The sequence below is a fragment of the Equus quagga genome, chromosome 5 (genome assembly GCF_021613505.1).
Source record: "Equus quagga isolate Etosha38 chromosome 5, UCLA_HA_Equagga_1.0, whole genome shotgun sequence".
NCBI classification, from domain to species: Eukaryota; Metazoa; Chordata; class Mammalia; order Perissodactyla; family Equidae; genus Equus; species Equus quagga.
In genome coordinates, this window is record NC_060271.1 from 18,742,569 (window position 1) to 18,755,825 (window position 13,257).

The 13,257-nt window shown below is 41.1% G+C and overlaps 1 protein-coding gene across 19 annotated transcripts in view; it reads right to left on the reverse strand.

Moving 5' to 3' along the window:
• MACF1 (microtubule actin crosslinking factor 1) overlaps positions 1-13,257 on the reverse strand; it is a 324,410-nt gene that overhangs the window by 217,376 nt on the left and 93,777 nt on the right. Inside the window, exon 1 of one of the 19 annotated variants that reach the window (XM_046661288.1) lies at positions 3,903-4,265. The exons of 17 other annotated variants lie outside the window; for them this stretch is intronic. In XM_046661288.1, coding sequence (XP_046517244.1) covers positions 3,903-4,011 — 109 coding nt within the window. In that variant the 5' untranslated portion in view covers positions 4,012-4,265. Of the gene's footprint in view, positions 1-3,902; positions 4,266-13,257 lie in introns of those variants that run through there. One more of the 19 variants, XM_046661287.1, reaches the window with a different exon arrangement.

The following is a 13,257-nucleotide window of genomic DNA, read 5'->3' on the forward strand; positions in this document are numbered from 1 at the left end:
AATCATATATAGCAATGGAAAGGGAAGCGTCTAGGCTAGCAAAGATAGCCTTCCAATATAAGCAAGCCTGACATCCAGAAGAGGGAGACTTGATCTTTGCCAGGCAGAATTTGGACTAATGGGCATAAGTTACAAAGAGGCAACTTTCAGCTTAAAAAAGAACTCCCCAGTTACCAATAAAATGACTAGTCCATAGGTTGTATGTTTTACAATCAGAGACCCTCAAGCAAAGGAAGAATGATTTCTGACAAGGGTAGTATAGAGTAAGGGGTTGGACCGGTTAAGATGCCCCTCCAACACTAAGGGCAAAACAGAATATATTATTAACTTTAAAAGTGGAAGAAGTCACAAATCTATACAAACATAGTAGGGATTTACTAGAACACAGTATTTTAGAACCACAGCACTGAAAGCAGAACCTCAGAAACCATCAAGTGGTTTTTCAACTCTTACAGAAGACTTTTTCCAAACATATCTAAGACAGAACATATAAAAGCAGTATTTAATAGCATAAATCAATTTTATAGGTTCAAATTTATGTTACTTATTTCAAAGGCAAATGACATAGCCAATCAGGTAATTTTTATTGAAATTAGAGCTTAATTAATTACAGTTATATTAGCCTCAGCATTTGGTTTATTTCTATGTTGTGTTCTACTCCAGAGAACCATTTTTTTTTTTTAAAGATTTTATTTTTTTCCTTTTTCTCCCCAAAGCCCCCCGGTACATAGTTGTATATTCTTCGTTGTGGGTCCATGTAGTTGTGGCATGTGGGACGCTGCCTCAGCGTGGTTTGATGAGCAGTGCCATGTCCACGCCCAGGATTCGAACCAACGAAACACTGGGCCGCCTGCAGCGGAGTGCGCGAACTTAACCACTCGGCCACGGGGCCAGCCCCAGAGAACCATTTTTTAAAAACTGGTTTATACAAACAGAAACAAACAGTAACAGTTTGCCTGGTAATCTCAGGATATTTTTCAAATAAATTGATACAAGAAGCCTGAAAGAATAGAAATATTTGATTCAAAGTTAAATACCTTCAATATCTGAAAACTATGTACATTCTTTATAATATGTACATATGACTAGACAAGTGGGACAAGAATCACAAAAACTTTTAACACAGAGTAAGCCAATATGACAGTGTTATCACTTAGCAATGTGTTATCCACTCACTATTATGGACAGAGCAACTGAGCCCACACAATTGAGCCTTGCCTAGAATTTATTAGGCACAGGGCCTCTCTTCTGCAATAGTGCACACACTTTCAATTAGGAAAAAAAGGATCAGAAAGCACATCCTCACCTTTTCAATCAAGTGTACATTTACTTTTTTTATTTTTATTTTTTTAAAGATTTTATTTTTTTCCTCTTTCTCCCCAAAGCCCTCCAGTACATAGTTGTATATTCTTCGTTGTGGGTCCTTCTAGTTGTGGCATGTGGGACGCCGCCTCAGCGTGGTTTGATGAGCAGTGCCATGTCCGTGCCCAGGATTCGAACCAACGAAACATTGGGCCGCCTGCAGTGGAGCGTGAGAACTTAACAACTCAGCCACGGGGCCAGTCCCAAAGATTTTATTTTTTTTTCCTTTTTCTCCCCAAAGCCCCCTGGTACATAGTTGTATATTCTTCGTTGTGGGTCCTTCTAGTTGTGGCACGTGGGACACTGCCTCAGCATGGTTTGATGAGCAGTGCCATGTCCACGCCCAGGATTTGAACCAACGAAACACTGGGCCGCCTGCAGCGGAGCACTCGAACTTAACCACTCGGCCACGGGGCCAGCCCCAAGTGTACATTTATAAGCAGTATAAATATATACACAGAGATGGTGGAGAAACTTCATTCTGGCGATGTCCAATTGGCAGGTAGTACATTAGGAGTGTACACATTATTTTTAAATACACTTTAAAATAGATGTAATACATCTTAAAAATTGAAATTATAAGTGCAGAATTTCCTAAGTACCTCTATGGAAGCTTTGGTATCCATAGTCTCTAACTGAAAAACCACTGCTCTAATTTTACAGATAAACTGAACATAGCACATTCCCAATATAACTATTAGATACTACAATCAGTCGTCTCATAGAAACAAAAAGCTTTTATAATGTATTTTTACTTCAATGTATTTTATGGCTGTTTATAAAATTAGTATTTCTAAAACATAAAAAGGAAAGCACTTACAAGATAAGGCTATGACTCCTAAGTTCCATAGAAGATCCTATACTGAAGATAAACTTTTAAAATATTAATCCATTAGTGGTTTAGAAACATCATTACCATAATTCAGGGAAAGGAAAGCAGCAGTCCCCGCCTAAATGCTATTTCTTTCTCATTACATATGAAATGGCACACAGGGCCAAGGAACTCATGCCTGCCTCTTCCTTTCTTTCTAAGCTCAAATACAGGCTCACATTTCAGGAAAGTGACTTTGGGATACCTTTTTAAACACACCACCACACAAGCAAACATATTTCTAAATGTCTGTTTTTGCTGATACACACACACACACTGGGATCTGAATATTCAGTCAAAAGCTTTTCTGGCACTTACTGGAAAAGACACTGGGGAATGACTGAATCTTATTCTAATTCTGTCAAGCATTCATGAACTTTTATTAGAAAGCTAAGTAACAAGTCATCAAATCTCCAAATTAACTTGTAAGATACAAAGTAACAAGAGTCTCAATACACTGGCTTGAAGGTAGGAAGCGATCACAATGACAGTACTGAGGCAATGAAGGCACCGAGATCCAAGGGTGTGTTCTGCAAAAAGTTAGACTTTATTAATCCTCAACTATGGAGATTTAGAATCCGCTAAACACAGGGCTGATCCCTGCTCTGGGTGTTTAGAAGCCAAGGGAATATAATGGAACGAACAGCAATATGGGAAGAAAGAAGGGTCTGGTCTGCTACCATTAAAAATTTTTTTTTAAATATCAGGGCCTGAATCTTTGGGGAAAAGAACAGTTAACTTCCTTGCATTGAACAGGATGGCTTGGAGACACACATAGAGTACACTGTGTGGCTGCCTGAGGGGAAAGGAACAGTTTCAATCATATCAAAGAGAACAGCGGCCAGTCCCGTGGCTGAGTAGTTAAGTTCGCATGTTGCTCTTCGGTGGCCCAGGGTTTCACTGGTTTGGATCCTGGGCAGGGACATGGCACCGCTTGTCAGGCCATGCTGAGGCAGCATTCCACATAGCACAAATAGAAGGACCTACAACTAAAATATACAACTATGTACTGGGGGGCTTTGGGGAGAAGAAGGGGCGGGGGGGGGCGGGGGAAGAAAATTGGCAACAGATGTTAGCTCAGGCGGCAATCTTTAAAAAAAAAAAAAAAAAAAAGAGGCACCCTAGTGTTACAAGACACACCTCAGCAAGGACACCACTAGACCCTTTCTTCTCACTGGCCTTTCCTCTATCTTTTCTTACCCCAATATACACCAAATCCTGAAACTTCTCTAATCCCACTCATTTTCCCACATCTATACCTGGAGGAGAGTGATCAAGTTACTGTACATTTTTGGTTTAAAAAAAGTTTAAAAAATCCAAAAACCACTTTGAGATTGGAAAAGTCAAGAAAGGAAGGGCTTGATTCTCTGAGGAAGGACAAAAGTCAGCACAGATGCCACTTCCCTCAGCTTCAAGCCCAGACATCACCTCATCAAACCAGCACCCTCCAGCCAGGCGGTTTCACTGAACAAGAGCGAGCCTGGATCCCAAACTGGTCCCAGGGCTGCCCGGTTTGCTCAGCAGATCCACACACAAACTCACGACTCACAGCACCCCAGCTGAGAGGCTGTACTGGCCCTTTAAGGAAAGCAACTGGGAAGACCTCCGTCACTTACTCCACCCTCAAAACCCCCACAGCAGATCAGAAGAATAAGGGGGCACCAGTTACCTGCTTTGCTTCTGGCACATCTCTTCCAGTATAGAACACCAGCGATTCCAAGAACGTGAGTCAAAATAAAGATGGTTGGTGGCAAATAAGATGAATCTAAGAGAGGCATTTCCAGGCCTGTCCTTTCTCCTCCCCTGAGTTAGCCACAGCCCACAGCTCTGCGCAGGCCTCTGAATGCCTTTCTCCTGAGGTTACTGCTGTCCTGTACTATCAGCACAGAGGCAGAGGCCGGCAGCTCAGTGGTGTCAGAAACTTCCTGGCAGCTTCTCCTCCATCTCACCACTGACTGTTTTTCAGCAGGCAGTAGTAGACGGGGACTAAAATCGTACAGTGTATCTCAAACAAAGCCCAGGAAACAACTGGCTAGAGGGGGAGGGGAAAGGGAAGGAGGAACCAGGAGAATGAAAAGGAGCCCCTAAGCTAGTGCTGAGCTGACTCAAACTCTATCTTTGGCATCCTCTGTTCAGCTTAAACAAACAAACCTCAGACTCTTCTGCAAGAAGGGAGGGTGGCTATCAGAGGACGTCACACTCAACTTTTCATTCCCAGCCTGGTTGTAACGCCAGACTTCAGGATGAAGCCAAAAGAAAAAAGTCACAGAAGTACTAGGGAACCACTTTCAGGGAGGAGGCAAAGTACATAAGGATGTATAAGCATCCACAATCATCCTGGTACAGTCAGAGGGCTACCTGTCCACACCCGCAGCCCAGGAGGAAGAGGCAAGGGACCTGAACATCACTACAGAGAGGAACACAGACAGAGAAAGCTGCATGAAACAGACCTGACATCAAGGCACAATGAGGATGAGCAAGGAGAACAAAACTGTTTCATGAGTGTGTCTTAAGAGATGAAAACTCCACCTGATTTCCACTAGCTGCCCAAGGGGACATGAGGACATGCAATCACAGCAGAAAACAATGCTTTCCACAAAACTAAGGCTTGCTTGCAAATGAAAACTTGATATGGATGTTATAGCAGCAAGTGAAAACACTTTACCACTACACACCTACTAGAATGACTAAAATTAAAAAGACTGATAATATCAAGTCTGGGCAAGGAGGTGTAGCAATTGGAACTCTCATACACTGCTGTTGGAGGTGTAAATTGGCACAATCACTCTAGTTTGGCAGTTTCTTACAAAGTTAAGCACATACATACCAGATGACCAAGCAATATCACTCCTAGGTATTTACCCAAGAAAAATGAAGACATGTCCACACAAAGACTTGTAAGTGAATGTTTATAGCAGCTTTATTCAAAATAACTAAAAACTGGAAACAACCCAATGTCCATCAACTGCTAAACTAATGAACAAATTGTGGTGCATCCACACAATGGACTATAACACAGCAATAAAAAAAGCACAAACTACTGATACATACAATAGCATGAAAGAATCTCAAACGCACATGCTACATGAAAGAAGCCAAACACAAAAGGCTACATGCTGGGGGCTGGCCCAGTGGCATAGTGGTTAAGTTTGCACACTCTGCTTCAGAGGCCCCGGGTTTGTGGGTTCGGATCCCAGGCATACCTACATACTGCTCATAGAGCCATGCTGTGGTGGTGACCCACATACAAAGTAGAGGAAGACTGGCACAGTTATGTTAGCTTAGGGACAATCTTCCTCACCCAAAAGAAAAAAAAAAAGGCTACATACTATATGATTCCATTTATTTGATGTTCTACAAAAGCAACACTACAGGGACAGAAATCAGATAAGTGGTTGCCAGGGGGTGGAGGTGAGAGAATGGAATTGACTATAAAGGAACTTTCGGGAGTGATGAAGTTCTAAATGCTAATTGAGGTGACGGTCCCACGACTCTATACAGTTGTCAAAACTTACTGAATTGTAGACCCAAAGGGTGAGTTTTACTATATATAAATTATACTTCAATAAATCTAACAAACCCTTTTATTTAAAGGCTGTAAAGAAGTTTGCACGATTCAAGTTGAATATGCAAAGGTCTCATAGTACCACTGCCCCTCTCCTCATCTGCTGTTCCGTGAAGAGATATTTTACAAAATGAAGTGTGGACATACAACATACCACAGAGAACCCAAGAGCCAAGAGCATAACTACGTACTCTGCGATGCCCAGCATCCTTCACTCAGGGAAGGGTTATAGCCTCACCTCTCTACCAAACTAGCTCTTTATTTCCATGGTGTCTTTTATACTATGGTATATAAATATGCTATAGTCTCACAAATAAGCTTTAAAAATGCAAATTGCTTTAATATCTATAAAATTAGGGTTTTTTAAAAAATAAAACAGAGGTGTTTTAGATTTGACCAATCTACTAACAAAAAAGATAATAAAGGGCCCTTGATGGGAGAACCAGTATAATATGAACATTGTAATCTGGCATCTAGATCATCTACAATTTTGTGCTGACCTACATTTCATCCATGTGCCAGGCCCTGTTCTAGGTACCGGGGACACAGCAGTGAACAAAACAAAGACCTTGCTCTCACAGGGCTTATATATCAGTAGGGGAAGACAGAATATAACAAACAGATAAATATATGGTTTGTTACATAAACGCTATGGAGAATACTAAAGGAAATGAAGAGAAGAAGGGAGTGCCAGTGGGGGAAAGTTTACAGTTTTATGTATAGGATGGTCAGGGAAGGCTTCTCTAACAAGATGACATTTATGCAGAGACCTAAAGCATATGAACAAAAAAGCCATATGGCTATTCAGAGAAAGGACAAGCCAAACAAAGAAAAGAGCAAGCATGAAGTCCCTGAGGCAGAAGTATGTTTGGTGTGTTCAGGTAACATTGAGGAAACTAGAATGATCAGAGCTGAAAGAAAGAAGGGGTGTGTCAGGAGATGAGGCCAGAGAGGCAAGTCAGATCACCTATGGCTGTATAGGCCATTTGTAAAGACTTCGGCTCTTTTTTTTGGTGAAGAAGATTGGCCCTGAGCTAACATCTGTGTCAATCTTCCTCTATTTTGTATGTGGGATGCAGCCACAGATGGCTTGATGAGCAGTGTGTAGGTCTGCACCTGGGATCCAAATCTGCAAACCTTGGGCTACGGAAGCAGAGTGTGTGAACTTACCCACTATGCCACCAGGCCAGACCCAAGACTTTGGCTTTTATTCCAAGTGAAATGGGAAACCTTTGGAGGGTTTTGTGTGAGAGAGTGACATGATTTAATTCAGATTTTAAAAGGACCACTCTTGCTACTATATTGAGAACAGACTATCGAAAGGCAAGAGCAGGAGCAGGGAAACTAATTATAATGTCATTACAATAATCCAAGTGAAAATTGGTAGCTGAGAAATGATATCTATGACCAGGGTGTGGTGGTAGAGATGGTGAGATGTGGTGGTATGTTGGATAAATTATAAAGAAAGAGTCATCAGGATTTGCTGATAGACTGGATGTGGAGGGAGGAGGGAAAGAATAGAGTCAAGAGCGGCTTCAAGGTTTCTGACCTGGGAAACTGAAAGAACAGAACAGCTATTTCCTGAGATGGGGAAGACTGCCAGTGAAGCAGAGGGTTTACGGTTTGTTGGTGGTTGTAGTTGTTTGGTTTTTTGGGGGGTGGGTAGGAATTCCCTTTTGTACATATTAGGTTTGAAATGCCTAGTAGACATTCTAGCATAACTTTGAATATACAATTGAATATATGAATCTAGAGTTCAGGGAGAGACCTGGACTGGAGTTTTAAAGCCAGGAAACTGGATGAGATCACTAAGGGGGTTAACAGAGAAAGAAGAGCTCAAGTTCAAGGATAGGCCCAGGAAATCCTCCAAGATTACATAGGGAAGAAGAAGAATCACCAAAAGAGACTGAAAAAAGAGAAGCCAGTGGATTAGGAAGAGAACCAAAAGGGCATGCTGCCCCAGAAGCCAGGTGAAGGAAGTGTGTTAAGTAGTAATTAACCATGTTAAAGCTGTTAATGCGTCATGATGAGGGTTGAGAATTGACTATTGAATTTGGCAATGTGGAGGCCGCTGTCTGACTTTAACAAGGGTGGTTTCGACAGCATGGCGGAGAAGAGGCCTGACCAGAGTGATTCAAGAGAGAACAGGAGGAGAGGAATCAGTGACAAGTAAAACAACTCTTTCAAGGAATTTTGCTGTAAAAGGGAGCAGAGAGAGGAATGTAGGGTCAAAAGAGAATTTTTCTTCAGGCTGGCCCAGTGGTGTAGCCGTTAGGTTTGCATGCTTACTTCAGCGGCCCGGGGTTTGCAGGTTCGGATCCTGGGCGTGGACCTACAAACCACTTATTAAGCCATGCTGGGGCAGGTATCCCACATATAAAGTAGAGAAAGACGGGCACAGATGTTAGCTCAGGGCCAATCTTCCTCAGCAAAGAGAGGAGGATTGGTGGCAGATGTTAGCTCAGGGCTAATCTTCCTCAAAAAAATAAATAAATGTCATTTATTAAAAAAAAGGAATTTTCCTTGACATGTAAAATGTAATCATGTTTGCTGAAGGGAATAAGCACTAGAGAGGGAAAACTGATGGTACAATCCAGTGGAAGTTAAGCCAGAGCTTCCTCTGGAGCAGGGCTCTCTTGGGAAACAGAGCACTTCATTCATTCATTCAATTAAAATATATGGAGCATTATGTTAGCTTCCCTTCCAAGCGAGTCTGCCGTCTTTAATCGTTAACAGCTCAAGAGCGCCTCCAAAGTGAGAAGTGTGCCATCGCCTGTCAACAGCTCTACCTATTCCTAAGGAGAGAATCTCGACTTCGACACTAAATGTGACAGTGGTAGTGCAGTCTATGTCACCATTGTATGACTCTTTTTTTGCAAGCTTATAAATATCTTCACCATATTTTCATTTCCCAAAGTGAAAGCCATTTCTCTGCCTTATTTTGCTACCAGAAGCCATCGCAAAACTGTCTTAAATAGATAATAATATATCATGCTTGTGCCATTCAAAAGTACCTAAGAAATTTGAAGGAAAAAAAGTCCAAAGTGCTCAAATATCAAGATACATTCTTCATCTACCCTTATTGAAGAGGACAATGAAAGGTATTCAAAGTAATTTACTCTTCATAAGATCTTTATAAGATGACATACTATACTTTGGATACACCATTTTTCTACATTTGACAGGAAAAAGTCTGTTTCCAGTCTTTGTGTACATGTATGTATGTACGTATATTTGAAGGAAGAAAGAAAAGGAGGGTAACTGCCTTTGTGAAAATAAAATTAATTTTTCACTCAGCAAAACTAAGATGGATCTGTGTACTGTCATTTACAGGAAGTGGTTAGAGGCTGGCAGGAGGGATTGCCTAGTTTTCTTTTTAGAGATCATTTATTACACAAAGAATGAGCCATTCAAAGTCATATTTAGCACCCCCCAGGATATCCTTTGCTAACAGCCAATGGGCAGGGACCTAAATCATCAAACAAGTCTTGTAGAAGCAAGACTCGGAACTTCATTAAGATTTTAGACCTGCTTCTCTTTAAGATTACTTCACTCACAAGAATTTAGGAGGGTCACCCACAACCATTACCCACAAGAAATCTCAAAACAAGGCAACACCCCAGAATCACTTTAATATCTGTGACTGAGATGAAAACAAGCTTGTGAGAAGGGAGACTGTATGTTTTATTCAAACTGCCATGGAGTTATCCTTGGTCTCAAAATAACTGACATCCACCAGCATCATTACTTCAGCAGATACAGACTTAAAAACTTAAGATCCATCACGATTAAAAGACTGAAATCTAGAAAAATAATGCTTACAAAGAGAGAAGACTTTTTTTAAAACAACAAATGCACTTGAGATTAAAAATTCGGTAGAGAGGAGCCGGCCCCGTGGCCAAGTAGTTAAGTTCGTGCACTCCACTGCGGCAGCCCAGGGTTTCGCCAGTTCGGATCTTGGGTGAGGACATGGCACCACTCATCAAGCCATGCTGAGACAGCATCCCACATGCCACAACCAGAAGGACCCACAACTAAAAATATACAACTATGTACCGGGGGGACTTTGGGGAGAAAAAGGAAAAGTAAAATCTTAAAAAAAAAGTTTGGTAGAGAGATTTGCATATGACTGCTAGAACTAGAAACTTTGGGCTTCTGGGACTGGCAGGATGTAGGCATCAAAGCCTGGCCCTGAGCTCTTGTCATCTGTCTCCACTCATGAGTCCAGAGGGCATCTAACTACAGATAGGCAGAAGACGTGGGCTTCACAGAAGCTAATTAGGAGACATCTGTGACTCCCCGTCTCAAAGGTTTAGCAATATGGTACTGAAACAATAAACATGCAAAGGCTCAGAATGGCTACAAAGAATTTTCTGCATACCCAGGTTTTACTGAATACAACAAAGTTAGGAAAATCTCCAAATTTCTTGCTCAATAACCTAAATGCCATGAGCATTTTAGCAGCATGGTAATTACAAGCCCAATCTGAAGCCAGACTGCATGGGTTCAAATCCACACTCTATCATATGTTACATTAGCACCTTTGGGCAAGTTACTTAATTAACTTCCTGGAACCTCAATTTCCTCAACTGTAAAATGATGATATTAGTAGCCATCTCATAGAGATGCAGTGAGGAGTAAAACGAGTTAAGGCATTTAAGGTGTTTAGATAGTGCCTGGCACACAATATGTGCTCAATAAATGTTGGCTATTCTTATCATTATCTGGATGAGCAGCAAACGAACTACACTTGACCACAAAGACGTCTGAATACTGCTCACACTGTACAAAACTAGTGAACTGATAATTTACCTAATCTACCACCTAAATTACCTAATCTAATTTACCTAATCCCAGTCTCCAACCGGCCAATCCTGTCCTCATTCATTATGAGATTAATCTCCCTGAAGCATGCATAATGACCAGTATATCTTAAATGCTCAATACGTGTTCACTTGTAATTTCATTCTAAAACTTTCAATCTAAGTCCAAAACTCTCTGGCTTTACAAGATTTCCCTCATTTACCCTGGAATGTACTTCTTTCCCATCTCCACACATCAAAATCCCACTCCTATGGACCCATTTAAGCCAATACTTAGACAGAATTTTCCCTGGTGATCCCCTCCATCCTAGTTAGATGTAAACTTCTCCCTCCCTTGAGCTTACATTATACTTTCTCTGTTTCTCTCTCCCGATATTTAGCACTCTCTACTTTATAATATAGTTGTGTGCATATTTTTATTCCTTCACTAAAGTTTTTGAAGCTAGATGAATGTCTGCTCTCTCATATAAAATCTTGTCACTAAATATTTGTAGAATGAGTGAATCAATCAATCAATTAATGAACAAGAGGGTCTGAAGAGCAGTGTGAGAGCCAGGAGTATAAAGGGGGAACAAACTAGAAAGAGCCAAACTGGGTCCAATAAGCCATGAAGATTCCCAAAATATAAGCATTTCCTGGGAATGCATCTATTTTGACCACAAAAAAAAACATGCGCCAGAAAGCAAGTGCCTGGAAAACTACATCTTACGGCAGGAATAACTCAATATGCTCCTCTAGATAGGGCCAGCAGCTAACATACACTAACAAAGGAGCCAAACCACTTTTAACAGTGAACTTCCAGATTCACCTGGGAGTTTAAGGAAAAAAGTGACTCCAAGAACACAAACTAAGTTTTGCTTTTTCTTAGCGCTGGGAAGAAGTCAATTTATTGATTCAGAAATTCCAATTCTAGGGGCCAGCCCCATGGCCAAGTGGTTAGGTTCACTCGCTCTGCTGCGGCAGCCCAGGGTTTTGCTGGTTTGAACCCTGGGTGCAGACACGGCACCGCTCATCAAGCCATGCTGAGGTGGCATCCCACATGCCACAACTAGAAGGACCCACAACTAAAAATACACAACTATGTACCTGGGGGCTTTGGGAGAAAAAGGAAAAATAAAATCTTAAAAAAAAAAAAAAAAAAAGAAATTCCAATTCTAGAAATCTTTCCACTTATGGATTCTGCCCAACATCCAAACTCTGGGTGGCCTTCTTGTCCCACTCAGCAATTGAGGCTCTTATCCTTGAGAAAGAAAATGGAAAGTAAAACAGTAAAGGCAGAAAGTGGGAGATGCTGTGATGTAGCACTTAGAAAACTCACTCTTGACCAAAGCCCCACTCATTTTTTTTCTCTCTCTCTCTCTCTGCCCACAACTCTAAACATAATCTGTTAGCCAAACAAATTCAAATTCTGACTTCACTAGCTGTGTCTTTGAACCAATCACTAATCTCTTTAATCCTCAGTTTCCTCATCTGTAAAATGGGAATAATAAAATTACCTCTTTGCAGTGTTATAGTGAGACAATGCACGGACTATTTGGCATACAGTAAGCATTCATTATTAACTATTAAAAAAATATCAAACATTAACTCATTAATGTTAACTATTGCTATTTTTGTTACTACACTAGAGCATTTATGCCCTGCATTTTCAGTGGCCCACACAAGGAGGTAAATCAAGGTAAAGTTTGTGGCATTTAACAGCTCTAAGCCACCAACTCAATGAATAAATCAAATTAGGTTTTAACGGCATTGCTTCAAAAAGGCAAAAGACAAAAATATTTAGTCAACCTTAATATCCATACTACCATTTTAAATAATCCCTCTCTTTGGGGTTCTGACCATTTCTCCTAATAAAATAATAAGATCTAGCTGTTAAACTTTTTCCAGGATACTCTGGTAGTCAGTATCTTAAATAAATGGAGAAAGAAGATACAAGGAAAAGAAGCCTTGTCTATGAGGATTGCTTCTGAATTTTGCCAAGCTTGTTATTTTTGTCCAGAAATATCTCTCATCCCCAGTGAGTGCACAGTGAAGGAGAGTTAGCATCTTACTCATATCCAGCCTAAATGCATTTTTAAAATGCTTTTCCAAATAAAAACAAAAAATGGTCTCAATGGGAAATGTCTCTTAGTGTGGTCTGGCTAAGAAACATGTGATCAACTTCAGTTTTCCTGAGACACCCTGAATACAAGAGTGCGGAACGGGCATGCAGCTGACAAAGGAGTCAGGAGCTCAGCGACGAGGAGGTAACCTGGCAGGCTGGAGAATGCCAATAGGTAGCTACAGTCAAGGCTCAGAAGAAGAGTCCAGGCCAAGATAAGAGGTAGGAAGAGAGAGACCAACTGAAACTATCTATCCATGGAAACTAAGCTATTTTTAGATCTGTGTGAGGTAGTTCTGATCCTGGCAGTAGCCCTAAATGAACAAGAGGAAGAAATTGCCACCTGAAGACAACGACAGACTTGTCAGCTTCTTTCCACCTGCGACGCTTGGAGCCTGCTCTGAACCCTAACCCACAACACAAGAATCATTTTAGTCTTCCTCAGGAGAGTCTACCACCAGGATGTTTACCTTCTAATAAAACCTTCTGCTCTCACTACCCCTTACCAGGTCCAAGGACCAAAGTCACATGAAAC